Source organism: Hippocampus guttulatus, chromosome 21 (assembly GCF_054856545.1).
Source record: "Hippocampus guttulatus isolate MCC_2025c chromosome 21, RoL_Hgut_1.0, whole genome shotgun sequence".
In the NCBI taxonomy this organism is placed as follows: Eukaryota; Metazoa; Chordata; class Actinopteri; order Syngnathiformes; family Syngnathidae; genus Hippocampus; species Hippocampus guttulatus.
In genome coordinates, this window is record NC_141281.1 from 7,552,289 (window position 1) to 7,578,282 (window position 25,994).

Sequence of the window (25,994 nt, forward strand, 5' to 3'; positions counted from 1 at the left end):
TATGAACTTTTGCCCTGCAAGCGGAGTCGCATCAGGTCGCGTCGTGTTTTTGGGTTGAGTAACAGTCGGTGTGACGCGTCGCCCTCGCAGCATCCTTGATGCCTGATTCACTCGCGTGAGAGATTGTTTTCCTTTTCCCGCGGCTGAGTCACACCCATTGTTTGGTCCCGGCCGGCGTCTGCCTTCAAACGAGAAGGTGGTGCGCCGGCCGGGGGTCCGACGAGCGAGCAGCTGGGAGAAGGTGGAGCACGTCGGCCGTGCAGGAAACCGGTGTCGTCATCTGACTCACTCGCTTGTTTGCTTGCACCGCCCGAATTCCACAGGGGGGTGAGCGGCAGATCATTGGAGGCCTGCGCCGCCTCCGGGCAAGCTACCAAAGCTCCTCCAGTTACAGCACCCACCCCCAAAAAAAAGGAAAAGGCGGAGGGGGTGCGCTGAGTCACCTGGTTGGGATGTTGAATGGCATGCATGGATTAAAAAAAAAAAAAAAAAAAGGAACGACAGGAAGTGAAAGTGGCAGGAAACTTTATGACTTTTTTTTTTCTTAAGGTGCGTGCCAGAGCGAGGGAGTGCGTCCAACCCCTTTGTGATATATTATGGATCAAATCGCGTGTGCCAATCCTTTTGTACATATTGTGTACCTATCTTCCTTCTGGTTATTGATCTCCATAGCGAAAAAGCAATTGGGTTCTGGAAAGATGTTTTAAAGGTCACTGAGTGTTGGGGGGGGGGGCGGTGCGCAGGCAGGTGTTAGCTGATTAAGTTATTGATGGTAGATTGCACAAGTAGCCTTTTGGGACAGCTGCAGCTGAGGGAGGGGTGCGTCCAAAGGGGCTCGCTAATCCGCACGAATGCCGCCCCAACCATCGCTTTTATGGTGCGAGCCGCGCACCCGTGTCCACTTGTTATGCACGCTAAATTTAGTCACACGCTGACTCCATCGTTTATTTTCCTCCCGATTCCATCACACGCGCACCCACGTGGGCGAGTGCAAAAATATCTTCCGAAATACACGCACAATGGTCAATCAAACAGGTAGCAGGCACTGTCTTCGTTTTGTCATCTTTGCGGCTTTATACTGGAAGTGAAACATGCCACACACAAGTCTGCATCATAAGCGCACCCCTTTCTAGACCCCCCCCCCACACACACACACGCCAGATAACTACATTTTAACCATTCACACACACACCAGATTACTACATTTTAACCATTTTCACTTCTTGTAGGTGACATTTTAAGTGTCGCGTACCTCCTTCCATATTGATCTCCTCATTTCTAAATGATACACCCCCTTCAATATATTTTCCTATTGCCCTACATGCACCCTAAAACAAGTAAAAATGTCTCCTTATGTCACTCCCGTGAGGTCTCATATCTTACTCATCGCACACCCCTTCACCATCCCTATAGAGTTGGCACACCCCCTTTTCTCTACACACCCCCGTATATGTATATAAATAAACAGACAAGTAATATTGCGAAATAATTTTTTTTCAAAATGTCAGGGTTCCCATGTACAAAAGCAAAAAAAAAGGAATAAAGTATAAATAACAATAAAATCTACATCATTTTAAAAATAAATTTCCAAAAAAAAGAATCAAATGAAAGCAACTCCATTTGAATACGCAGGCAAAAAAGAAATTCAATTGAGGTCAATGTAAAAAAAAAAAGAAAAAAAAAAAGAGCATGGATTTTATATATAACAGAATTAGGAAAGCAGAAAATGGATCACCTGTTAAAATCAGTTTTCCTTGCCGTGTCAGCAGTAATTATCGGACCCTGATGAGCTCACGTCTCCGCTTGCTTACGCAGGTGAGCCCCACCCACGTTGCTGTGGCTCGGGGGACTGGGGGTGAGGGGAGGGGGGGGGGGGGGGGTCAGGGCCCTGAGCCTCTTGTTATGCAGCCGTTAGTTGCAACAACAGGCGGGATCAAGCCGCAGACTCAACTGAAAACACATTCACTACAATTAGACTGGATTCTCCTGTGCGGCCTCGGGCCACACACACACACATGCGCGTACGTACGCAATGCTCCCAACGTGTTTCCCCCTCCCGAAGAGCTCAAAAGAGCGAAGACCCTCTTCCTTTCTAACCAGAAGAGGTATAGATTTTTAAAATGGGACAGCGTCACCTGTAAATACACCCAATTACCCACCGGCTGACATCTAATACAAAAAAATAAAAATAAGGCCTTTCCAACGCAAAATTATTTTGGTTGTTGACGATGGAACTCTTTGTGTCGTCCTTGCTTTGATTCTGCTGTCACGACATGTCCATATTCTCCAACTCGTACGATTCCATGAACACGTTTCGTTTCACACCACTTCGGTGTTGAACGGCCTCGTACGAGTAGCGTGGACATCGCCGACCCCCAGCGTGAATCATGTCGAGGCAGGATGTCCGCCGCGTCAACTTGCCATCTCGTGCTGCGAAAGCAAGGCGCCGTGTGGAACTCTCTCACACACACACACACACACACACACACACACACACACACACACACACACAAAAATGACCTCTCGAAGCATCCAGGCCAGTCTCCCCTACCGTCTGTGAGAATAGCCGCGCCACGCTAGGCTTCCAGGTGAGAGGCAGATTGAAAAACAATTGCGTGTAAAATATACAAAAACATCCCAGAAGTGAGGGAGCGTTCAAATGCAAGGTGTAAAACATACGACGTTGACCTCTGCCAAGGCTACATCTGTTGCCGCTTTTGGCAAGTGGACGTACAGCATAATTCTCAAACCACCATCTCATTAACATTTATGTAAAAAAAAAAAATCCCCCATCACCCCTGAAAAACTCCCCTACAAAGTGTGTGTTACAGAAACATCTTCCATTGTCTTTCCCTAAAGCCGCTAACCCGAGCCACAAACGGCAATCAAAAGGTCACGGACAGTATTTAGCCGTCGTCACCTTTGCGATGTGTTTATTTCGTGTTTATTTAGCAAAAGAGGAAAAACGTTTTTGTTCCTTCACACACGCCAGACTGACAATCAGCCATTCAAACATTTCTTAGTCAGCAGTTTTCACCACATTTCGCGCTTTTTTTTTCTTTCGCGGCACAAGCAATGAAGAGGAGACAAGCATTGATTTGTTTGCAAAATTTATTAGTCAAAAGTGCAAAAGTTTTTTTTTTTTTTAAATGACATACAAAGACTTTGAAATAGTGACTGTACAAATGGACTTGATATCAAAAACCAACGTTTGCTCGAAAAAAAAGTCCTTGAGTTGTCTGGCCTTGGAGTTCAGGAGGGAGGTGAAAGGTCAAATATGGCGCCGAGGTTTTAAGAGTTGTTATAGCTGCAGTAATAGACGGCCGTACTCGCGTCAGACAGCACGGACGATATGAGGCCCTCGGGTCCTTGCGCGCCAGCCTCGTGCAGGGCGCCGTACGCCGAGGAGCCGAGGTACTGCTCGAACTCGCTTCGGTCCACCTCGGAGAGCAGCTCGGCGCTCTCGGCCGCCGCGTGCGGCTGGCAGTCGGGCGGCGGCGACAGCTGGCCCGCCCCGGGGTGCCGCTTGGGGTGACCGTAGTACACGGTCAAGGGGTTGGGGCACCCCGCGTAAGGAGCGTGCTGGTGCTGCTGGTGATGGGGGTGGAGGGGCTCCTGGTGCTGGTAGTCGCCGCCCTGCGGGTGGTAAGCGTACATCATGTGGCAGTCCTCCTGGGCGGGGAAGAACATGGAGTCGGCGTCCACGGCGTCCAAGGGCGAGTTGTCAGGGGTGGGGAGGCTGTAGCTCTCGTAGGAGGGTCCGCCGAGCGGGTCCGAGCGGTAGTGAGCGAGGGGCTGCTGCTGCTGCTGCTGCTGCTGATGATGATGAGGGATCTGCGGGAAGCCGGGATGCTCGTGGTAGGCCGGCCCCCCCGTCCCCGCCCCGTCCCCGGGCGCCCCGTGCAGCAGGAAGCCAGAGTCGAGCCGCTTAATCCGCTTAACCTGCTTGCGCCTGCGGGGCCGGTACTTGTAGTTGGGGTGGTCCTGCATGTGTTGAACTCGCAGGCGCTCGGCCTCCTCCACAAACGGCTGCTTTTCTGCCGCCGGTAACGACTTCCACGACTTGCCTGCACCAACGACACAGCCAAACACGTCACAAGGGCAAGCGCCAATTGACACTCCTTCAATCGTATTATTTTCAAATGAAATTTGAATTGCTGTAAATTTGGTTAAAAAAAAAAAGTATATATATGCGGCTATACAATAATACAATGTATGCATGTGAGGTGCAGGTCATATTTTTATCCACTTGGGAACACAACCTCGCTGCCTACGCCGTAGGTTGAATGTGTGTGCCTTTAAAAGGCGGGCCTGACCTGTTGAGTGACGCGGGTGTCAGCAAATGAGAATGCAGAGTTGGCGGGCAGTTACCTGGCTCGACGTTGAGCCACCGTGTGTGTGTGTGGAGTGATGGCGTCGGTTGAGACCATCTTTACTCCATTTTGTTACCGCGTGTTCCAAAAAAAAAGCCGGTGGAAGTGCACCAGACTTCCCTTTGTCCGAATTACCTGGTTTACAATCGCAGCGCTAGGCTGTATTTCATGAACTAACCATGTTGATGCTAACGTCGACGTGCAGTTGTGTCACTTAAGCCACTTGGAACTTGTTTTGGGTGAAATGAGCCGAAACTTTTGATGCACTCTTTCTTGCTGACTCGCACTTATTGTGACGTCGGAGCCTGCGAGGCCTTCTCTCTTTGTGGTGTTTGAGCCATGAAATTGTTTCAAACTCTTCCCACTAGTCGATTTTCTTCATTTCCTCCCTCGCGTTTCTCTTCCACCATGCAAATATCTAATGAGATTTCAGCCCGTCTCTGTTGCCATGACAATCACCATATTTTGGCATTTTGGTGTCAAGGAACTAAGTTGAAGTGAATCAAATTAATGTCCGCCTCAAAAAATGTCCAGGCATATTCCTCCAGAGGTTACAAAAAGTACCACACTCTCTACCTCAGTAGACTTCAGTGAAAAGAAAAAAAAAAAAAAAGATAAACATAGAAGTGCTGCTTCAACTCCTATCCTAAGTCCCAAACTACAGACTGAAATGTATTTCTGTACAAAAGTAAAAATGGGGCCATCCCTTATTTATCAACTCTGATAATGTTGTAACTGCAAAGGATAAGAAAAAAAAGAAAAAAAACGATGTCACGTCAAGGTTTAAGTGGAAGCTCCTTTGACTTGGCTCAACTTTTCTGCCATCAAACCATCGGCGTGTATGTTGAGTTGTTTTGCTTACGTTGTGAGCTGACCAACAAAATACACACAATTCGTTTTTGGCAACATAAAAGGGGGGGGGGAAAAATTCCACCTAGTTCAGATTTTTTTTCCTAATACATTAGACAGATCATCTTTGAAGACAAGAAGCAGACTTTTTTTTTATAGGCAGTCACAAAATCAAAGATTGTACAACGTAAACCATCCTATTTTGACCAGGAGTACAAAATCTGCATATATCTTCAAATGTAGGGAGTGGCAGTAAAATAATCGTCCCCAAAAACACTCGAGTACGCGTACCTGAAAATTTACTTTGAGACAGTATTTGTACTTGTTTCAACAGTTTTGTGTCACATAAATTGAAATATGTAGCTTGGGGCTTCCAAAGGTATGTTGATAAAAATGTATTATATGGGTAAAAAATAATAATAATAATAATATGCACACCTGCAACCAGTATAACCAAAGCCGCAAATCACTGACTTTGTCCTCAATTTGCTTCAGACGTTGATGCATTTTTTGTACTTTTTTAAAAAAAAAATAGAATGAAAGTATTATTTCAGATTTTTTTTTATTGGGAGGGAGGGGGGGGGGGGGATAAAAGACAGAAAATTACCCGAGTCAGGTTGAATTTTTGAGCCTTGCAACCCAATTGAAAATCTTCAACTCAAAGCACCCGTCAGTTGCCAACTGCCAAATATGAAAGAAAGGCTCATGTGAAACGTGGAAATATGAGCGCGCTCAGCATAACAAATGACATTTGCGTTGTTTTGGTCGTGCCGTCGAACGACAGCATCAAAGCAAAAGATGTAACAAAAAGAAGTCGGAGCTATGTGATCTCAACACGCTACTCACGCACGTCCGATCGACTGAACGTGTGATCTTGATAGAATTGACGGCAGTGTTGCACTTGAAAAGTGCGAGCGTGCGTCAGCTCCTATCATGTTGCATCAGTTGGTAAAAAATCGGACATGTTGATGTTCTTGACCCTGTCACGAAAAATGTAATCAAATCTCCTTAGATGTTTGAATTAAAAAGATATTCATAATGTTTGTATTAAAAAGTGCCAAGTACAATAAATGTTAAAGGAATACATGACGGACTTATGTTTCAATAGACGTAATATTTGCATTCCAAGCTATTTTTAAAGTAACTCATTCGATAAGAAAAGTGACAGCCCCGCTGTTTGAATGGAATCAAATAGCAGAGACTCTCGTGAAAAAACAAACAAAAAAACCAAACAAAAACCGAGCACGCGTGACTGACCGAGCATTTTGCTGAGTTCGGCGTTGTGCAGGTCCGGGTTCTGCTGCGCCAGCCGCTTGCGCTCGTCTTTCGCCCACACCATGAAAGCGTTCATGGGGCGCCGGATCCTGGGCTCACTCTTGCCGCGACTCGCTTGGTTCCCCCCGGTCGCGCCTCCGAGGCGCCCGCCGGTGGCCGCCGCCTCGCTCTTGGCCTTGGACTCCCCGAGGGGGCTGAGGGGGTCGGCGGCCCACTGGCAGTGTCCCATCCCAGGCATCATGACTGACATCGCGCACCTTGCCTGGTTCTGATCGTCGCTGGCGTAGCCCGCATCCGGACTGCTCATCTCTTTTTCCAGCGGCCTTTTTTAAGCGAAACTGTTGAAATCCAAACAACCACCCCCACCACCCCACCTCGCCCCCTCTCCCGCCAAATCAAGTCGCGAAATCAAGAGTCGCCAAGCTTTCTAAAGTTTCGGCCCATCCACCGAGAAGCTACTGGGAAGCGCACCGACTCCCAGTGCACGTTGGGGTTATTTATAAACGCGGACAGCCAATCGGCGCGCAGTCGGGCGTGGTTCCAACTCGGCAAGGTGTTGAAAACTTGCCTCCTGTTGACCTTGTTTGGAAGGGTGCGCGTAAATGCCTCTCATTGATCGGAAAACCTGGCGCGTACCACCCGGACAGTTGCGAGAAAAAACAACAACAACAACGCAGGTTCAAATAGTTCAACAAAAAAATCTGGAATGAAATCTGAAATAAACACGTCCAGTAGGAACTCTGCTTGTAATGCAGTAATAAAAAAGTCTTTGAGATATATTTTGAACTTCATTGAAGGGACCAAAATATTCCTATTTAAGTTGCTTTTTGTTGACATACATTTTTTTTCCTCTATCAGAAGGAACTGTTTTGTCGTGTGGCATGTATGTATATTTGTGTGTATACAGTGTGTGCATATATATATATATATATATATATATATATATTCATTCATTCATTCATTCATTTTCCGAACCGCTTGATCCTCACTAGGGTCGCGGGGGGTGCTGGAGCCTATCCCAGCCGTCTTCGGGCAGTAGGCGGGGGACACCCTGAACCGGTTGCCAGCCAATCGTAGGGCACACAGAGACGAACAACCATGCGCACTCACACTCACACCTAGGGACAATTTAGCGTGTTCAATCAGCCTGCCATGCATGTTTTTGGAACGTGGGAGGAAACCGGAGTACCCGGAGAAAACCCACGCAGGCCCGGGGAGAACTCGGGCCTGCGTGTATATATATATGCACATTCACTATATATGTGTGTGTATATCTATACATATATATATATATATATATATATATATATAGGCGGCCCGGTAGTCCAGTGGTTAGCACGTCGGCTTCACAGTGCAGAGGTACCGGGTTCAATTCCAGCTCCGGCCTCCCTGTGTGGAGTTTGCATGTTCTCCCCGGGCCTGCGTGGGTTTTCTCCGGGTGCTCCGGTTTCCTCCCACATTCCAAAAACATGCATGGCAGGCTGATTGGACGCTCTAAATTGTCCCTAGGTGTGAGTGTGGGCGTGGATGGTTGTTCGTCTCTGTGTGCCCTGCGATTGGCTGGCAACTGGTTCAGGGTGTCCCCCGCCTACTGCCCGGAGACGGCTGGGATAGGCTCCAGCACCCCCCGCGACCCTAGTGAGGATCAAGCGGTTCGGAAAATGGATGGATGGATATATACAGGTATATATATATATATATATATATATAGAGAGAGAGAGAGAGAGAGAGAGAGAGAGAGAAATTATTACAAAGCTGCTGTTCAAGTGGACGTGTGTGTGTGTGTGTGTGTGTGTGTGTGTGTACACATAGCATTCTTTACACTTGAACCCCGGCGTCCTTCCTCCGAAAGCGAGTCGTTCAAGCTCCACACCGCCATCCACGCCGGCAATTTCTTTGCCGCTGTTTGTTGGTTCAGCAAAAGCGCGTTTGTGTCCTTCTTATCACCGCCGGCAGCCCCTTTTCTCCCGTCTGGTCACGGTGCCACTCAAAAAGGGTTGACAGAAATACGAGGGACGCTTCCAGAGCGATCCCCCGGGGGGATGCGGACTAGAGGTCGGTACGAGAGTCGATCTGCAGCGTAATGCTGTCATCGTCCATTTTACCAGCGAGACATGGCGTGTGGGTGTCTGTGGGAATGTCTGGGTGTGGGACATGCCTTCGTTTGATTGGAGAAGTCATAAAGTCTGGCGACCTCGCCACATTTCCTCCGCTAAGGTGAAGCTCGCAGTCAAACCTGCACTGGGAGCGCAGCCTACCCCCCCCCCCCCCCCCTCCCTCGCCTCGTTGGTCCTCCCATCCCTACGCCCCGTGCCTGGGGAGTCCGGAGCTGGGCGTGGGCCGGGTCCTCTCGACGCCAGCCTCTGGACGGGAGAGCGCTCCAGGGAGAGGTCAAGCGGGCTTGCTTACACAATAGCATTATCTCAGTTCCAGGCCTCGACTAACGGCGGCGGTGAGCACTTCCTGTCCCCTCAGCGAGCGCTTCCTGTCCTTGGCGCGGCAGCACAAGTTGTCCGCCTCGCACAAAGCAGGCGGCGGCGGGGGGGTGGGGGGGAGGTTGGAGGGTGTGTGGAGGGGGGGGGACGCACGCTTAGCGCCGGGCGGGCCGTCGATCTCGCTAATGGCTGCGGTGGCCTTCGGGGGGGGGGGGGGGGGGTGTTGCATAACACGCGGCAGTCTTAGCTTTTGCGTCGCGCAGGCACGCTGGCCTGATCCCACATGTGCTCACAAACGATGCAGATGATAAACACCGCGTGCCCCTTTTTCATTCTGAATGCTAACTATGCTAACCCATCACCAGCCAATTAGCATTTACCGATACCTGTAGACAGTCGTGCTGACTATTATTGCCGCCTTTGTCCACGTTGACTTCTGTGAACGCCTCGGCGGAGGTTCGCCGCGTTGCTCAGAGTGTCATTTAAGTATTTCGCGTGCATTGTTTGCGGCCAGCAGACGTGTGTCATGATCAGCCCCTCAGATAGGAAGTGTTGTGATTGTCTGATTAGACCACCGCGTCCTCCCTCTTCAACACCTGCTCTTGGGAGAGGGGGTTGGGATTGTGTGGGGTGTGTGTGTGGGGGGGTCTTGTTGTAGGTGGATTAGTGATGGGGGGGGGGGGCTGGGTTTATTCAACACAACAGGTGACGAAAAAGAGGACCGAAAATGGCGTCTCGGAATAGATTTAGATTTGCCACCTTCACCAGAAAAGTTTTATTCCCTTTAGCTGTCGGCTGCCAATCACAGTGAGGTTGTATAGCGAGCAGGCCTGATTGGTACACACAGAGTCTGTGTTGTTATGGCAACGGTGAAGGGTAGCCTTTACCCACTCTTTGCATCCTTTTAGGACCAAAAAAATGAACGCGCGGTATCAGATATGTTACGCGGATGTTTCCCAGAGCATGTACCAACTTTTCCCTACCTCTCAATTCAAGGCAACAATTTAATTTTCTCAATTCAAGGAACAAGCTGGGGAAAAAAAAAAAACGAACCCCCCCCCCCCCCCCCCCCCGCAAAAGATTGTTTATTGTACATGAAAACACCTTGTTGAGTGATTACTAAGTACGTGGAATTAGCATTTCACCGCATCCCCCTCTGCCCACCAGCAACCACTCATTGTCCTGGCCTGGTTGAGGCTAATTGAAGAGTCTGTTTATCATTTTATGACTTTATCCATAAGGACAGAGCTCGCCAGTTCTTCCTGTTCTCGGGGCTCCTTGACAGGTCGCTGGCATTATGAGGCTGGCCGGGCCAACTCCGACTGCCATCACGCCTTGCCATGCATTGTTTTCAACTACACTGCGACCGGTCACAAACTGATAAGACGTGTCGTCTATTTTAGGACGAACCCTTTCTTAGTTAAAAAAAAAAAAAAAAAAAAAAGAAAAAAAACACATCTGGCCTTGACACTTTCAGACTAAAATATCTGCAAGCTCTTTGGTAGGAGATGTTTTAGGTAGTTTGTTAAGTCATTGTGTGGCTTGCTGGCTCATTTTTTGTTAGTGGCTTACCTAGTTTGCTTGGTTAATTTTTTTGGTTTTGTTAATTTGATAGATAACTTGGGGTATTTATTCACAAGATACTTAAATAATTAAACGGTGTTATTAAATTATTCGGTTAGCTGTTAATTGATTGGTCGGTGTCTTTACCAGCTAGTTTACAAGCTAGTTAGGTTGATAGGTGGATAGCTAATTATTCACTTGGTTGGTTTCGCTAACTAGCTGGCTAGCTAGTTGAAAGTAATCAAATACACTGGCTCGACTTAAAAAAATATATATACAGTATACCTGTATATTGTTTCAGTCATCAATGAATCATCTTTTCCAGCATCAAAGGCAGAAAACAATAAGCGGTGCCAAGAAAAAAAAAAAGTCATTCAGCAGCGACAGATTTGTGTGGTGTCGCGTTGGCCTTTGTGTTGACAAAGTCAAGTGAGAATGATGCTGCTAACAAGTGCTGTAATTGTGTTTCGTAACAAATACCCTGACCTGCGTTTAACCCCTCACGTCATCTTCAAGTCCACAAGCCTCTTTGACTTGGACTTGGACACTGGGTCAATTAGCCAGCGACCAATCATTGCTAATCAATTGATTTAGTCAGGAGAGAGACAGTGCGGTCTTTGTGAGCTGCAATCTGCGTGTCCATTGATTTGTCGCCCTTTTGTGTGTGCCACGCTAAGGTGACCAAACATGTAGATAGCCCACAAACGTGCTAACCATCAATAGCGTGCTAACCGTCAATAGTGTGTGTTTGATTGGAAAGAATCTGGATCAATATGCTACACGAGGTAAAGGCCGCTGACGGCCTCGGAGGCCATGTCCACACATTTGGATTTTGTTTTATCTGGCCGTCGAACTAATTTGCTAGCATTCGCGGTATCTTAGATGTGACGTGCTAAAACCTAGCGTATATCGTTAACATCACTGTTCTGCATTTGTTGAGTTTTCTATGATTCTTTAGGTAAGTAGTTAGTGTACCGTTTGGCCAGTTTGATGGGTCAGTAGATCGCTAGTATTTTAGCTGGTTTGCTTGATTAGGGTAAAAAGCAAATTTTAAAAATTCATAAGCTGTTGTAGAAGTGCATAAGTCAGTTAGTTCGTGTGCTATTTGGCTAGTTTGACTGTTTATTTGGTCTGTTGGTTGGTTGGTAGCTAGGTAAATGGCTCGTTAGTTATTGCGCTAATTATTAGCTTTGTTAATTATAGTTGCAAGTAATTTGGAAGTTAGCTGAGTAGTTTGTTTGCTAGTGAGCTAGAGTAGGCTTAAAAGTAATTCTTAAAGTTCTTTAGTTGGCTCACTAGCTGATTTGTCAGTCATGCGAAAAATTCCATATTTGACATTGTGTACCTTCAACAGTGAATCGCAACACTTTGTTCATTAGAATACACGCAGACAGACTAAGCAGAAACTGCAGTCTGTCTGTTGTGAAAGGTTGAGGTGTGAAGCCCACGACATGCATTTCCACTAGAGGAAGGGACCCCTTTCCTTATAATTCGTTTTGACGAGTTTAACGAGTTGTTATGTGGGTAGCTTCAAGGAATTGACCGGAGTGTGATAAAAGTAGTGCTGAAACGCATCAGGCATTATAAAAATTATGTTTGTGGTTTGCCAGGAATCTAGCTAGCTTCATCCTAATTCTATTGTCTAATTCTGATTATAATTGTATTTCCTGGGCCAATTTTGAGCTTTGTGCCACCTACTTAAACACACACACACACACACACACACACACACACACACGCACTCCCACTCGTTGTGGATGATGATGATGATGACGAAGATGTAATCACGTTCACAAAAGTGGAGAAAAAAAATCTTGTTTTTTTTGTCCCCACCACAGCTGTGCTTTTACAGAGGAAATGCACATTGTGCGAGTGTTAGTGTTAGTGTTAGCGTGAGCGCGAGCGCTTCCTCCCCGGCGTTGTTCCCCTTACTCGCCGTGATTGGTTGGAAAACTCGTTAGATTGTCAACTTCTGCTTTTGTTGTCACTCAGGCTAATGACAAAAAAAAAAAAAGAAGAACTCTCTCATGGAAGCAGATGGATGAGCCAGGCCCGGCGAGCTTGAGCTGTGAGCACTTCCCTTTCACCTTTCATGTTATTTTCAAGATGTTTCATTCATCATTCTCCAGAGGACTACGTTTGGACCTGTTTGATGTCACCTCGGGGCCAGCGTCCGAGGTGCGCCGCTGTCTTCGTTTCCACACAATGGCCTCAGTAAATAGGCTCTCTGGATGACCGCTTTGATAAAGGAACCTAAAACAAACAGCGGTAACTCTCAAGTCCATTGCAGTCGGCTTCCCCATTGCAAATAATACATTTTAAAACCCTGTTACTTTTATTTTGCATTTAACCGTTTATTCAATGTTCAAACCTATTAACGTTCCTGACTGTCGTGCAAGTGTAAAAAGAAGTTAGATTGTATTAAAATGTAAAAACAAAAACATCGATGAGCTAAAAAAAAAATTAAATCACCCCCCAAGCCTCTCCTCCTCCCAAATTCAAATAAAATGGTGCGCCGAAGCATGTTTACAAGATTTAATTATCCACTATAACATACAAAAACATGATCAAGTCTACCTTCACGTTAACGACAAATGATGACAAAGGTGATACGATATGTTGCACACCTGCCATAGGAGAAGGTGAACGTGCGTGTTTGTGTGTGCGCGTCTCGCGCCAATGCTGTCACTTCCCCCGCTCGGACGCCAGCTTCCCTCTGCGCTTCCCAGCAGAGCTCGCGGGTCCTCCCACCTGCCCGGAAAAGAAATCACATTCACATCACATTCAGTCCGCCAGCAAAGCCGCTCCAAACCGTCACTTGTGCTCTCCGCGACGTCAATAACGCATCGACGCAAGTGCGCGGCGGCGTCGTGTGCCACAAAATCTCCACGTGTAGGATAGTTATGGGTAGCATAAATGCTACATATGCAGATGTGAGCTGTCAACACCAGAAGTTGCACCGTGCGGATTTTTGCGTCGAAAGCGACTGTCGCCATCGCGCCGACGTCGGCGCGCATCTCATTATCTGAATGCGGGAGGCTGCATTTGGCACAATTCACATTGCGTATCCCTTCCTGCTTCCTGCCCTCCCGGCTCCATAATCCCCCGCAGTCTCAAATCAAAATGTCCGCCTCTTGACAGCCTGCGCAGAAACAATACATCTCAAGTGTGTGTGTGTGTTTTTTTTTTTTTGGGGGTTGGTTTTCAGTGTGTGGCAGGAAACCGCGGGCAAACGCTGCGGCGTTATCCACTCATTCTCCTGCCGGGGGCTTTCCTTGCAGCGCAGGAAATTGTCCACTTTGATTTACTCTGCAAATCTGTGCCCTGTAGCGGAGTCTAAAGCTCATACAAACACACACTACTGCTGACAGAACTAAGTTATCCGTATGACTTTTGGCTATCGGTGTTCGTTTGAGCGGCCCTGCATCAGTCATGTCACTTGTCCGTTTTAAAATTGGATTGGCGTTTCAGAAAATGGATTGGTTTTTGCCGATCCCACTTTGCTTTGCTATTGGGCCAGCAATAGGATTTTATTGATAGCAGTTTTGCTCTTTGCGCTGCCTTTGCGTCTTTGACTTGCTGTTGCTTATCATTTTCAGGCCTTTGTCTTATTGTGAGCAGCTTCCCCTGGTCATGTATCGGTAATGATCCAATTAGTATCGGTGCTGTCGCGACGGCCGATACTACCTTTCCTTGTTGATGTACGGGGGTAATCGTGAAACAGCCATGACCAAGTCTTTGGCTATGGCTAATAAAAGTAGACAATGCCGTCAGTCATGTCCGCGTGTGTGTGTGTGTGTGCGCTGTCCTGCCAGAAGAAAGCGCCAAGCCAACCCCGCCAGCTGTAGTGGCCTCTTGGGGTGTGCATTGTTTTTCAGCACGACAGAAAAGCTCCAGTCAAGTCTTTGTGTGGCGGACAGTTGTCATGATATCACAGAGGCGGGACTTTCCCTCAATTTTTCCCATGAGAACAAAAGATTTGCGCTCAGACAGTCTGAGTCGATGCCTCTTTTTCACCATTTCGGCTGTTTTACACTCACGCAGTAGCGCACGGCGACATCGATGGTGTCATTTCTAGCGACGGAGGACTTAGTGAAAGCGTCCGCGGCAACTGCGCGTCTTTGCCGTGACGACGATAGCGTAAGGACGAGAGTGTGGCGGTTTTAATGAGTAGTCGGGATCATTTATGCACCTGAGGGGCACCGAGTTTGAAGGGACAGAGGGAGGTGATTGGTTGAGGCGAGGGGCGGGCGGGGCTGACAACAACAGGTGGACAGCAAAGCCCTAACGGGGACAGACATGAAACAAACCACCAGAAAACAAAGACGTATAGCAGGAAACAAAACAAAACGCTTTCAACTGGGTCGTTTCAGCATGGGATACACTTTATGCATATAAAAGATAAATTAGAAGAAAAAAAAAAAGAGTCTTCATCACATATGAATGGCCTGATATGAAAAAGGCCCATTCACTCTCATCTGTTTCGAGAAGGTGAGCAAACGAGCGGCAAACTTCCACCAACAGCATATGGACGACTCTCATCAACTCTCAATCTGCGGATTTCTCTATTTTTGACATTTTAATCCACCGTTAATCTTTTTTTGTGGCGCCGGGGAGGTGTGGGGGGGGGGGGGGGGCAAAAGCCACTCAAACCTTAGCGTGCGTCATTAATGCCTGTGGGAAAATTAATTTGTCTTTGTTGTTGATGCAGGTCATGAGGGGGGGGAGACGCGCGGCAGCAACCCTGTGAAAATGCTTCCCTTCAATGTGAGTACAACAAACGCTTACGTGTGGACACCCATTTGGTGCCTCCGTTTTCTGGCCACTCTGTCAACACAGAGAAGAAGAGCGCCCCCCACTGGCCCGCACACGCATTACGCTTCCAAGCGCAATCACGACAAAGATTGGAGACGACTCCTCTTTTTTTCTCTTTAAAAGCTTCATGAATGTATTCTTAAAGGGGGAAAAAACATGTCAGTAAAATTTTTATGTTATATTAAAAACAATAGTGCCAATAGTATCGGAAGTACAGTACGACAGTACTTCCTGTGAGTTTGTGTGTGTGTGTGTGGGGGGGGTGTCACCACGCAAATGAAAGAACGATACAGTTAAACTTTATCTCTATCTTTAAAAAAAGGAATTTAAAAAAAATGTTTAAAATTAAATGAAGCGGACATTCAATTAAAAAGAAAGCCACTATAGTTAAAAATAAAATAAAACAATTTAGAATAAAATTAATTCATACGTATAGATATTTTGATTTATAAGAGCTTGAATGAAAACAATACAGTTGGACAGCACTTGTCGGCAGCCTTTTTCCACGCGCCCAATAAATGGTGTCATTAGCATACAAAGCATGCAAAATCTTTAATCATCTCCAGACTGACAGTGTGGCCTCTGCTTGCCCTTGGTCAACTTTATGAGAGGTCTATGATTGTAAACTCACTATCAGCTACTAAGGGTTGGGGGGTCCCCCCCCTGGCCACCGCTAAGCAGTAAATAAATATGAGCCGATTGTATTCTTGTAGGTCCACTGTCCTTGCGCTCCCATGCTGTGCAAATGCACACATACAATGGGAGGCCGGACCCCCGTGTCATTGCCGATCCGCCCCGTCGTCCCCGCGGCTCCTCCGAGACCGCCTGGGAAAGTGAGGAACACGCAGGATGGAGGAAGCAATGAAACGCACGCCTGACGTTGGGCCGTCATTCACGCCCATAGGAAAGTAAAGTTCATTCCGGCTAATGACATACAATGCAGCGCGTCATTTGTCATCATCATCATATTCATGGCGCCCAGTCACTGAGTTGTTGTGCTTGCACCCCCTGAAAAGTTTTTCCAAGACGAAAGCCACCGCTGAACTCATTTTTCTTGTCGGGAGTTGTGAGCAAAAATTGGAGTTAGCAAGTCGACAAGATAGTCAATTCACAAGGCAAAATGCCATAGATGGGCAAATCAAACTGCACCAAAAAAAAAAGAAAATTTGTAAATTGAAGCATGAAGCATTCAAGGTCCATCTTGAATTTCTTTTTTTTTTTTTTAACTGTCAAATAAAACATGGTGACTATATTATTTTACAATTGACCATTCCCTGATTGGGAGAAATTTTTGTGTTGCCATGTCGCAAAGCACTTGGGGTCCAGTTTGCACGTGCGCAAATAACGTTTTTGGAGATGTCCGATTAGCAAAAAACAACAAGTTAAGTGAACATAACATGCGCATAACAAAACAAGACGTGTGCGGCCTGATTGGCAGCTTATTGTTGAGCGCGCGGGGGTGTTGAGGAAGGCCGGTCATAGCCCGACTTCCCCGACTCGCTCGCCTTTTAACTTCTTTTTTGTATGATGATGATTTGCCTGGTGTTTGGAAAAGGCCACATTCTGCTACTTGTGTTATTCTTCCTGTGCTACTTGCAGCTGGAAGGACAGGAAGCCAGATCTGGGAAAGTACTTGTATGTATGTCGTCGGTGATTACAGGACAGTGGGAGGAGGCGGGAGGTGAGGGGGGGGGGGGGGGCTCGCTGTGGTTGCCCGCTGTCTTTGCAAAGGCCCTTCCTTGCACTTTCTTATGTCGCGCAGGGGGAATTGTGTCCATGCCACGCAACAACCTCAGACGGAAGTCGAAGCCTGACACGGCCAAAAAGTTGATTAATTATCAGGCAAAAGCTCCCCCCCCCCACCACCACCACCACCATGCCCCTCCCCGCACCCTGATTGTAAATTACGCTCAATGGACAATTCATTCGCGACACTCACGCCCGGCCAATAATAACCAAAATGAGGAAAAAGTCATTATGCTATTTAAAAAAAAAAAAAGTCTGAATTTTATACAAGATTTGCTCTGAGAAAAGAAAAAGTGGTTGCCAAGAGTGGGAATGTGACAAGATTATCTCCAAAGCTAGGAGGAAAAATCCAAAAGGGTTGCGAGATGAAATATGTGACGGGTGGCATCACTTTACATGGATGAAGTTGCGAGGTTATGAGGAAAAACGTTCTCGCTAAAAAAGTTATAAAAGGATCAAGTTGTAATGTCACTCAATCTGACATGACAATACCCAAAAGCTTCCATTTTGAGATGCCCCCCCCCCCACCCCTCCGTCAGGTCCCTCAGTGAACGGAGGTGTCAAAGTGGCCACAAAGCCGGCAGGTGCTCATTCAGATCGTCGCGCCTGTATGGAAATCACCTCGCGTCTCATTTTTCATGTTCTCGTCTGGGCCAGGTGGGCCACGTCGGCTTTGCGCGCCGCCGCTCTCGTCTGCCTCCAGGACAACTTGTGCTCGTCCAAGACAAACATCGCATGTTTTCACGGTGAGCACACACACACACACACATGCGCGCATCCACCAAGAAAGTCTCCGGACCCTCCTAAAGGAACAAGGCGGGACGCATTTCCGCGCTCACTCAACACCCGCATTTCGACATTTTCTTACAGGACATTCTGTTCCATGACATGACAAGGTTTGGTTTTGTGACATGACACTTCATCGGCTCCTATTACGTGGCGTTACATGACGTGGCGTGATGTCACATGACATGTTACGTGACATTGCATTACACTCCATGGCATGACATGTTACTTGACACCATTGAACGACGTGACGTGCTACGTCACGTGACATGACGGGATGTGATATGACGCGTGTGACATTCCGTACGTTACACCGTGTTACCCATTGCGTGATGATTTCCGATGACACGTTACGCGACATGAAATGATGCTACCAGACGTTACGTGTGACGTGTCGTCGCATTCCGTCACGTGGCTGCGCTACGTTGCGTTACACCGTGTTACCCATTGCGTGATGATTTCCGATGACACGTTACGCGACATGAAATGATGCTACCAGACGTTACGTGTGACGTGTCGTCGCATTCCGTCACGTGGCTGCGCTACGTTGCGTTACACCGTGTTACCCATTGCGTGATGATTTCCGATGACACGTTACGCGACATGAAATGATGTTACCTGACGTCACGTGTGACATGACGTCGCATTCCGTCACGTGACAGCAAATTACGTAATATTACGTGGCGCGAGACATGTCGCCTGACTGTTATTTTACATCGTCGAACGACACGAGATGGCATGCGACATGACGTTACATGCCACATGGCGTTATGTTGCATAACGTCATGTTACTTGTGACATGTCCTAATATGACCTTGCGTGCGCTGTTGATTGAGACTTCAAAACATTGTTTCTGACATGTCATGACTGACGTGACATTTCCTGACGGTAGATGACTGCATGACGTGAACACAACACGTTACGTTACTTGACATGACATGACATCGCAAGGCGTTACGTTACATGAGATCACTTGGTAGCCTTTAAGACGATGTTCAGGACATAAAGTCGCCATTCGACGCCTTTCGGGAGTTCCCATGAAGCAGCGAAGGGCCCGCTGGGCTGCTTGTTTCTTTTCCAGTAAGAAAGCGGTGAGCAGCGTGCGTCTTCCTGTCACGGCTTCCTCCGCGTTGGTGCCGGATAAAAGTGGGATGAGCATTATCTCGGGGCCGCAGAACACACGGCTGCACCTCCAGGTCCGCCGGTGCAGGAAGTGACCCCAGGCCTTGGCGCCTTGCTAATTATGGCAGAGCTCAAGAATGTTCCGAGTGGCAAATCTATTTTTAGCTTCAACATAAACTCCCCTTTGGCCTCCTGTCAATATTGGACATGCGGAGGTGGCATTTTTGCCTCCTAATCTCCGAGCGGCAATGTTTAGTGAGGAAATACGCGGGATGTTTGGTGAGATTCCTCGCATTGGTTCGCGCTGATGAAATGTCGATAAGCGCTCCATTGACCTGTTTTTCGGAGAGAAACGTTCAAGTTGACGGAAAAACAAACCCATTTATGCTGAGTTGAGCCGCTGCCGCGTGTTTATTGTTATCCAGTGATGTCATCCTCTTGTTTTTGCTCCAGGAAGTTTCTGCAAGGCAAGCTTAATTGTTGCCAGGGGGCAACGTCGCGCGCAAAACAAGCGAGAAAATAACCTGGCGCGAGAACGCGTCTTCTTAGTTTAAAATGGCTTCCCTCAACCAAAATCCCGTGTGGCATTGTAGCCAAAGCTACAATGCCGCTGTGTTCATGCGCCTTCTTTGGGCGCTGTCGATCCTTCTTGCGGACGGCCAAAGTTAGTTGCCATGACGACCGTTCTTCTTCTCAATTGAACGTGAAGAAGAAGAACTTCCGCTGGAAGTGCCTAAGGGGAAAAACGGTAGTCATGGCGATAATCTTACGGTTTCCACGACAAGGATTTATTCTTGATTTTAGTGTGGCAAGTGTTTATAAGGGCGCCCCAAAACTCGTAAACACGTGTCAAGTTGGAGATATGTGGACTCTTTTTTTTTGGGGTGGGGGGGTCATATTTTTAGCGCCTTTGTGAAATGAAATGAAACAGGAAGTTGGGAAGTTTATGCCCCGCAGGCGCCCTCCCGTTTCCCCCTCAGTGTCAAGTTTAAACACAAGTTTGACAGTTGAATTCAATCTTATTTATTGGATCACATACAAAAACACACATAAACACGCACAATATAGACGGACGGGCATGTGCACAGAGCGAGCGAGCGTGGTGCTCGAGCACCAACTCTTTTACCCTGAGTCGCAATAGTGACCTTTGCCGTTTATCTTTTTTTTTTTTTTCATTAAAAAAAAAGACATATATTTAATTACCCTTTCTATCATCATTTCCCCTGAGCATTTATTTGAGTGTCAGAGAATTCTTCCCCCTTGCTGTGAACACAAACGAAAATGGGTTTATTGACTGTCTTGCTGGTGTGAACAGAAAATTCAATCATACCTAATACTGGTTTTTTTTTTGTGTGTGTGTGTGTGTCCTAAAGACCCAAGGCGGGTTCTTTTTAACGAAGCAGTTTCAAGGGTGTGATTCCGTGACAAATTGTGGCGATGGCTGCCTCTGTCAAACATGTCTGTGCGGTGCCCGCGGACGCGTGTGACTAAACATGACATGTTGTATTTTTGTTCAGGATAGCGAGCGTTGTTGTCTGCGGTAGCAGCCGGGATCGGCCGCGTCGGGCCTGACGGGACCCTGCGGGCCCAGGTACTGTTCGAACTCGCTGCTGTCCAGATCATACAGCGTGTCCAGATGCACCCGCTCCAGGTAGACGTCCAGGGAGGGCCCCGCCAAGAACCTGGACTCGGCCTGCTCTCCGTGCCGCTGCTGGCCCGCGAAATGCAGGTGAGGGTCACTCGGGTAGGAATCCTGCAAGGGCTCCTGAAAAAAGGGACTCGTCGGGTAGCCCCGCGCGGGATGAACGGTCGGGAAGGAGGCGTGGAGTTGATGCTGTTGGTTGTGGAGCAGGCAGGCCAGGTCGTAGGTCAAGTTCAAGGCGGCGGGGGGGCGCAGCGGCGGCGGGGGTTCGGCGACGGGCGTCTTGGGGCTCTTCTTCAGCTGCTTCCTGCGGCGGGGGCGGTACTTGTAGTCGGGGTAGTCGATGGTGTGCTGCACGCGCAGACGTTCCGCCTCCTGCATGTACGGACGCTTCTCCGACAGTGACATTGACTTCCACGTCTTGCCTGCGAGGAGAACGCAAGCACCCACGATCACCCACTTGATTCCTACAGCGCATTTCACACACAAGATTTCACAACGAGACCCCATACACAGTGTCAAAAATTAGCCAAAGAGTCTGAAAAAGGGTTTCAACCGCTGCGTTTACTGTGAGGGAAGGTAAAGGAGGAAGAATTATTAATACCAAAATGTCCATAACTATTTTTTTAAAAACGGGTTAATGGGGCGGCACGGTGATTGACATGCGTAGCACGTCGGCCTCACAGTACAGAGGTTCGGGGTTTGATTCCGGCCTGGTTCTCCCCGTGCCTGGGTGGTTTTTCTCCGGGTAATCGAGTTTCCTCTCACATTCCAAAAAAACATGCATGTTTTAAAACCAGTTGAGGGTTTACACCACTTACTCCCTGAAGACAGCTGGGATAGGCTCCAGTAGGCCCGCGAACCTCGGGAGGATTAGAAAATTGATGGATGATTGACAAATAATACATTTGTAACAAACAAACAAAAAATATTACCTAAATAAATGAAACCCCCAAACTATGCCTACAATTATAATCATCATCAATTATCACGTGTTACAACGGCTGTCTTTTTAAATATAAAATTGTCATTAAAATACTTCAACTTCAATTATTAATAATAATAATAATAATGATAATAATCCAAGGCTAATTTGCGTGTAGGCCTGCGTGTGCTAGTGCACGTGCGGCGTGGCTGACCGAGAATCTTGCTGAGGTCGGTGTTCTCCAAATCCGGATTCAACTGGGCCAGCCGCCGTCGCTCCTCCTTGGTCCAGATGATGAAGGCGTTGAGCGGCCGCCGCACGCGCTGCCCCGACTGGGGCCCCGCGCACTTGTTGGCCCCCGCCGGGCTGGCCCCTTCTAGCGTCTCGTCGCGGAGCACCTGGCGCGGGCTGTCCGAGGCCGAGCAGGCGGAGGCGCAGGTTGTGTGCAAGTGGCGCATGCTAAGGCACGTCGCGGGGGGGGTCTCCGTCACGGGAGCCCCGGATTTATTTGGGGGCTCCGCCAATGAGACGATGGCGTGGAAGGTGCGAACTCCAGGTGAAGCCGCGTTAGGCACGCCCCCCCCCCCCCTCCCTCCAAGTCCACCAGCAATTTGCGCTATTGGGGTTCGTAACGTTTTCAAAATAAAGGAGTCCTTCATTATTTGTACTCACGGTGCGGTTTTTTTCTTTCCAAGATTAGAATTTCTAACTCGATTTTTAAATTTCTTTTCGTGCCTAACATGCTTTCGTTCATATGTTTATTTATTTTCGGATAAATTAAATTAAAAAGACCGTTTAAAATAGATAAATGGTGTGTTTTTCTTTTAAAATAATATACATCGTTAATAGCACCGTTAAAATGTGCATGTGCAACATTTTTCATTTTGTTTCACATTCGCTTTCATTGAATTTCAAAAGTTTATTGCTAGTTTAAAATAAAAATTACATTTGAATTAATTTTCCCATTACAATATGCGGTTAGGTCTTAGTCGGATTTTTGGCATCCATGTATTGCTCTTTTTTTTAGCTTATTTTCATTTGCATTCTTTTAAAAATTATGTTCATTAATGAAATGCAAATTTACACGTTCAGTGATTTGACTGACAGCAACGTGCGGTTCTTTCCTTTTTCCATTTTCTATTTTTTTTTGTAAATGTGTAATGCTCATTATTTGCTTCTCATCCCCCACCACGTGTTCATTTTTGCATTATGGACGAATGAAGCCTGTTTTTGAAGGCACTTTCTTTTCTTACCTTTTTTTTTTTGTATTAATCGAATTTTTTCTTTTGCCGTTGAAGTGTGCTGGAATCCAATCAATAGGTCCTGACAGTATTGATGGCTGTACATCAAAGTGTGCGTGTGTGTGTGTGTAGGGGGGTAGTTACTAATTACATTGTGGCTCTCAAGACGCCCCCTCCCCCCGCCCCCTTATCAGGCGCGGTACACTGTCTTGTTCCATTTGGAGCAGATGATGAAACGCGCCTGTCAAATATTTGCGCGCAGCTGATAGATGCACACAAAAGGGGATGATGATGATGATGACGATGACGATGATGAAGGGTTATTCCTCACGTGCAAATTCAAGCCCCCCAAAATGTGCTCGACGAGCCTCGAAAGTGTATTGAAGCCGCAGCAGCCTCACAGAAACTAGCTCGGCCTTCTCATTTTTGAACATTCGCAGCCACCCCCCCCCCCCATAAAGAAATAAATCGAGAAATAAAGAATGGAAATACTTGCTGCTAGCCCTTTGAAACGTTTTTACATCATCGTTTCAATTGTAATGTTTTCATAAAATTCCATCACTGCATATTCTAAAGTGGTAATATTGCAGCATGCTGCCCTGTCAACGTCGAATGATGATTGCAGGAGCCCCCCCCCCTGCCTCCCTCCTCCACTTCCATTAGGGGCGAACAAAAGCTTGCCTGCATGACACCTGCCTGTGCAAAACCCTACGCATGCATTTTGCACCTGCGCCTCCTTTTTTTTTTTTTTTTTGTCCGGTGTCCGTTCGAACTGACGTGACGTGACGTCACGAGGCGAAGGTCTCAACGCGCCACAAAAGAAACCTGCGAAGTTCGTGACGTCACCCGTCCTACGCTCGAGCTTGGACTTTTGCCAGAAGAGACTTGATGTGTTCAAGGCTCATCAAGACAAAATACGTCTGATTGTTTGCGGGGAGTGGGGGGTTTGGGGGGGGGGGGGGTGTCCGTGGTGAGAATCCACATCGGCCGTGTTGAAGGCCGCGCGCGCTCTGACGTGCCGTGAAAGACTCCAAAATGCGACGAAGTTGTTGAACGAAATGGCTTCAATCAATTAGGCACAGCGGGACCACACCGAGGTTGGTTTCGGCTCACTACGCCCCCCTGCTGACCGACACACGTCGCACAAGACCAAATATGCGGAGTCCAACAAGATTTTTTTTTTTTCAATGCGAGCAAGTTTGAATGAGCCGCACTGCAAATAATTCATATTGCATCATCGTTTGAGTGATGGCGACGGGGATGAGGAACACAAGTCGACCGGCTGACTCATTCGCGTCCATTTTGCAATTTGGCTCAGTCCTTGACTTCATGTTAGCAACTTTCATATTTGCTGCAAGGTGGACGAAGAAGATTTGGTCCGATATTAACTGTACACAAGTCTAAACGTTTCATGTCGTGCTCGTATTGGGGGAATTACAAGTCATCGCCGTCAATTTTTTTTTTGACTCGTTCCGTTTATCGATGGGGTGTGTAGACGTTTGCGGTCATTGCTGTAGCCAGCAGCTGCACGATGTCGAGCGGCATGGGCTGACTTGGAGGACATTTTGGATTCCGGAACTGCAAATTGTTCCGCTTGCTTTTGTGGATGACTTGAAATGTGTTGACGCTCGCCGACATGACCTTGGTGCTCACTCTTGAGTTTCAATGTGAATCGTTCAGAGGATGTGGACACTCGTGCAACCGCGTGATCGTAGTTGTTTTGGGTTAGTCGTTTTTTCGCAATTGATTTCTTCGGGTGGGGTGTGTCGACTTTTGATAGCACGGGCCTCGGACTGTATTTCTCGGATTTTTAACTCAAAAGCACGCGGGATGTGTTCTTTTGACTTTTGTGGCTGGCTTATGTTGGAATGTTTGGAACCCCCCCCTCCACCCACCCATTGCCCCCCATGACATGAAGGTGTCATAATGAAGCACTGTATTCCTTGCATGGTGTGATAGTGCTTCTTCTTTTGGGCTTTGTATTGTATTGTATGGGCTCAGCAGGCTGGAGATCCATCGAAAGCTCAGACAGCATTCTATGCAGTCAACTATGACCCCCACCACCACCTCCCACAACCCTCCAAGTGGGGGTGCCCCCCCATCCCCAGTGTAAACAGTGCCCTGCCCGGCCTTACATCAAGCCCGCTGAGAGGATTACAAGCCCCCCCGCCCCTTCATTAGGTCCCCCACAATGATGAGGCGCTGATAACAACGTGGACTGAGCCAGACTTCAAACACCCAAAAAGGCCCCCACCTCACCCCACCCCAAATGCGCCCCCCCTCTCATTAAACGATACAAGGCATGTGCGTTAATGTTGGTGTGTCAAATAACAGCGTTTAGAAGGGAACCAAATGTGGTCCCTTGACTGCTCGCATTAGCAGAAGCATGATGGATTGATTGAACATAACGTAAAAAAAAAAAACTCAACGTAATAACATGGAATTCTTTATTTATTGATTAAAAAAAGAAATCAGATCAAATACAAAATTACTATTAATTTTTTTCTAGTAGAAGGCAAAGATATTGAATGATTTATCAGTGCTGATGTGGGTGTCTACTTGCGTTTAGAAATACATTTCAAAAAATAAAATATGGAAATGCACAAATGTTATCAAAGTTTTTTTAACATAACATAAAATAAAAATAAGATGATCACCAAAAAAAATCCTCCATGGATCGTAGGTTAAAAATGAATAAATCAATTTTTGAAACGCAAGCTTGTGTAATGCAAAATGAAAAGTGAAAAACAAAATCAAGAGAAGAATTTTTTTCAAAAATTACAAATGCTTTTACAGTGTACGGGAAAATATATTTTAAAATAATTAATTTCAATAAGAATAAAAAGAAAAAAGAATGAACGGCTGCTTCTGTTCTACCTGCATGTCGTCGTCGTTATTTGCCTCGTGGAGGCGTGGCGCCATCCTTCCTATGCAAATGAGCAAAGCCCACACCGGGCTTGCTCGTTCTCGCCCCAAATGAAGCACGTCTGGACGCCTTCTCTCCGATATCGCCACCGCTTGTGTGCAAGCGGTGGGGCCCGCGCCACCTCGGAGACGCCATTAAGTGGCCCTCCATAGCCGCCAGACCTGCAAACAAATCCTCCCGCTCACTTGCGTTCGTTAGTGGCAGAAAATGTCTGCCGGCTAATTAGCTGAGTGTGAACGGGTTAGACACAGACATTAGATTAATGTGCAGTCAGAGAGAGCCACGCCGCCGTCTAA

The 25,994-nt window shown here is 47.3% G+C and overlaps 2 protein-coding genes across 2 annotated transcripts; both read right to left on the minus strand.

The window, feature by feature from the left end:
- Positions 1–3,093: 3,093 nt before the first annotated feature.
- On the minus strand, positions 3,094–6,957 carry sox17 (SRY-box transcription factor 17). The gene is made up of 2 exons (XM_086102502.1): positions 6,480–6,957; positions 3,094–4,067 (listed from the first exon to the last, which is right to left on the minus strand). Exons 1-2 carry the CDS (start codon positions 6,802–6,804, stop codon positions 3,292–3,294), a joined length of 1,101 nt encoding a protein of 366 aa, XP_085958628.1. The 5' UTR covers positions 6,805–6,957; the 3' UTR covers positions 3,094–3,291.
- A 13,520-nt stretch (positions 6,958–20,477) lies between these two features.
- On the minus strand, positions 20,478–21,989 carry sox32 (SRY-box transcription factor 32). The gene is made up of 2 exons (XM_086102182.1): positions 21,746–21,989; positions 20,478–21,031 (listed from the first exon to the last, which is right to left on the minus strand). The coding sequence occupies exons 1-2, from the start codon at positions 21,987–21,989 to the stop codon at positions 20,478–20,480; spliced, it is 798 nt and encodes a 265-aa protein (XP_085958308.1).
- Between the last annotated feature and the right edge of the window lie 4,005 nt (positions 21,990–25,994).

Excerpts from the sequence above, each read along its gene's own strand:
- sox17 (XM_086102502.1), bottom strand. The coding sequence starts at position 6,804 with ATGAGCAGTCCGGATGCGGGCTACGCCAGCGACGATCAGAACCAGGCA. Across the intron at positions 4,068-6,479 it reads CGAACTCAGCAAAATGCTCG|GCAAGTCGTGGAAGTCGTTA; the intron begins GTCAGTCACGCG and ends TCGTTGGTGCAG.
- sox32 (XM_086102182.1), bottom strand. The coding sequence starts at position 21,989 with ATGCGCCACTTGCACACAACCTGCGCCTCCGCCTGCTCGGCCTCGGAC. Across the intron at positions 21,032-21,745 it reads CGACCTCAGCAAGATTCTCG|GCAAGACGTGGAAGTCAATG; the intron begins GTCAGCCACGCC and ends TTCTCCTCGCAG.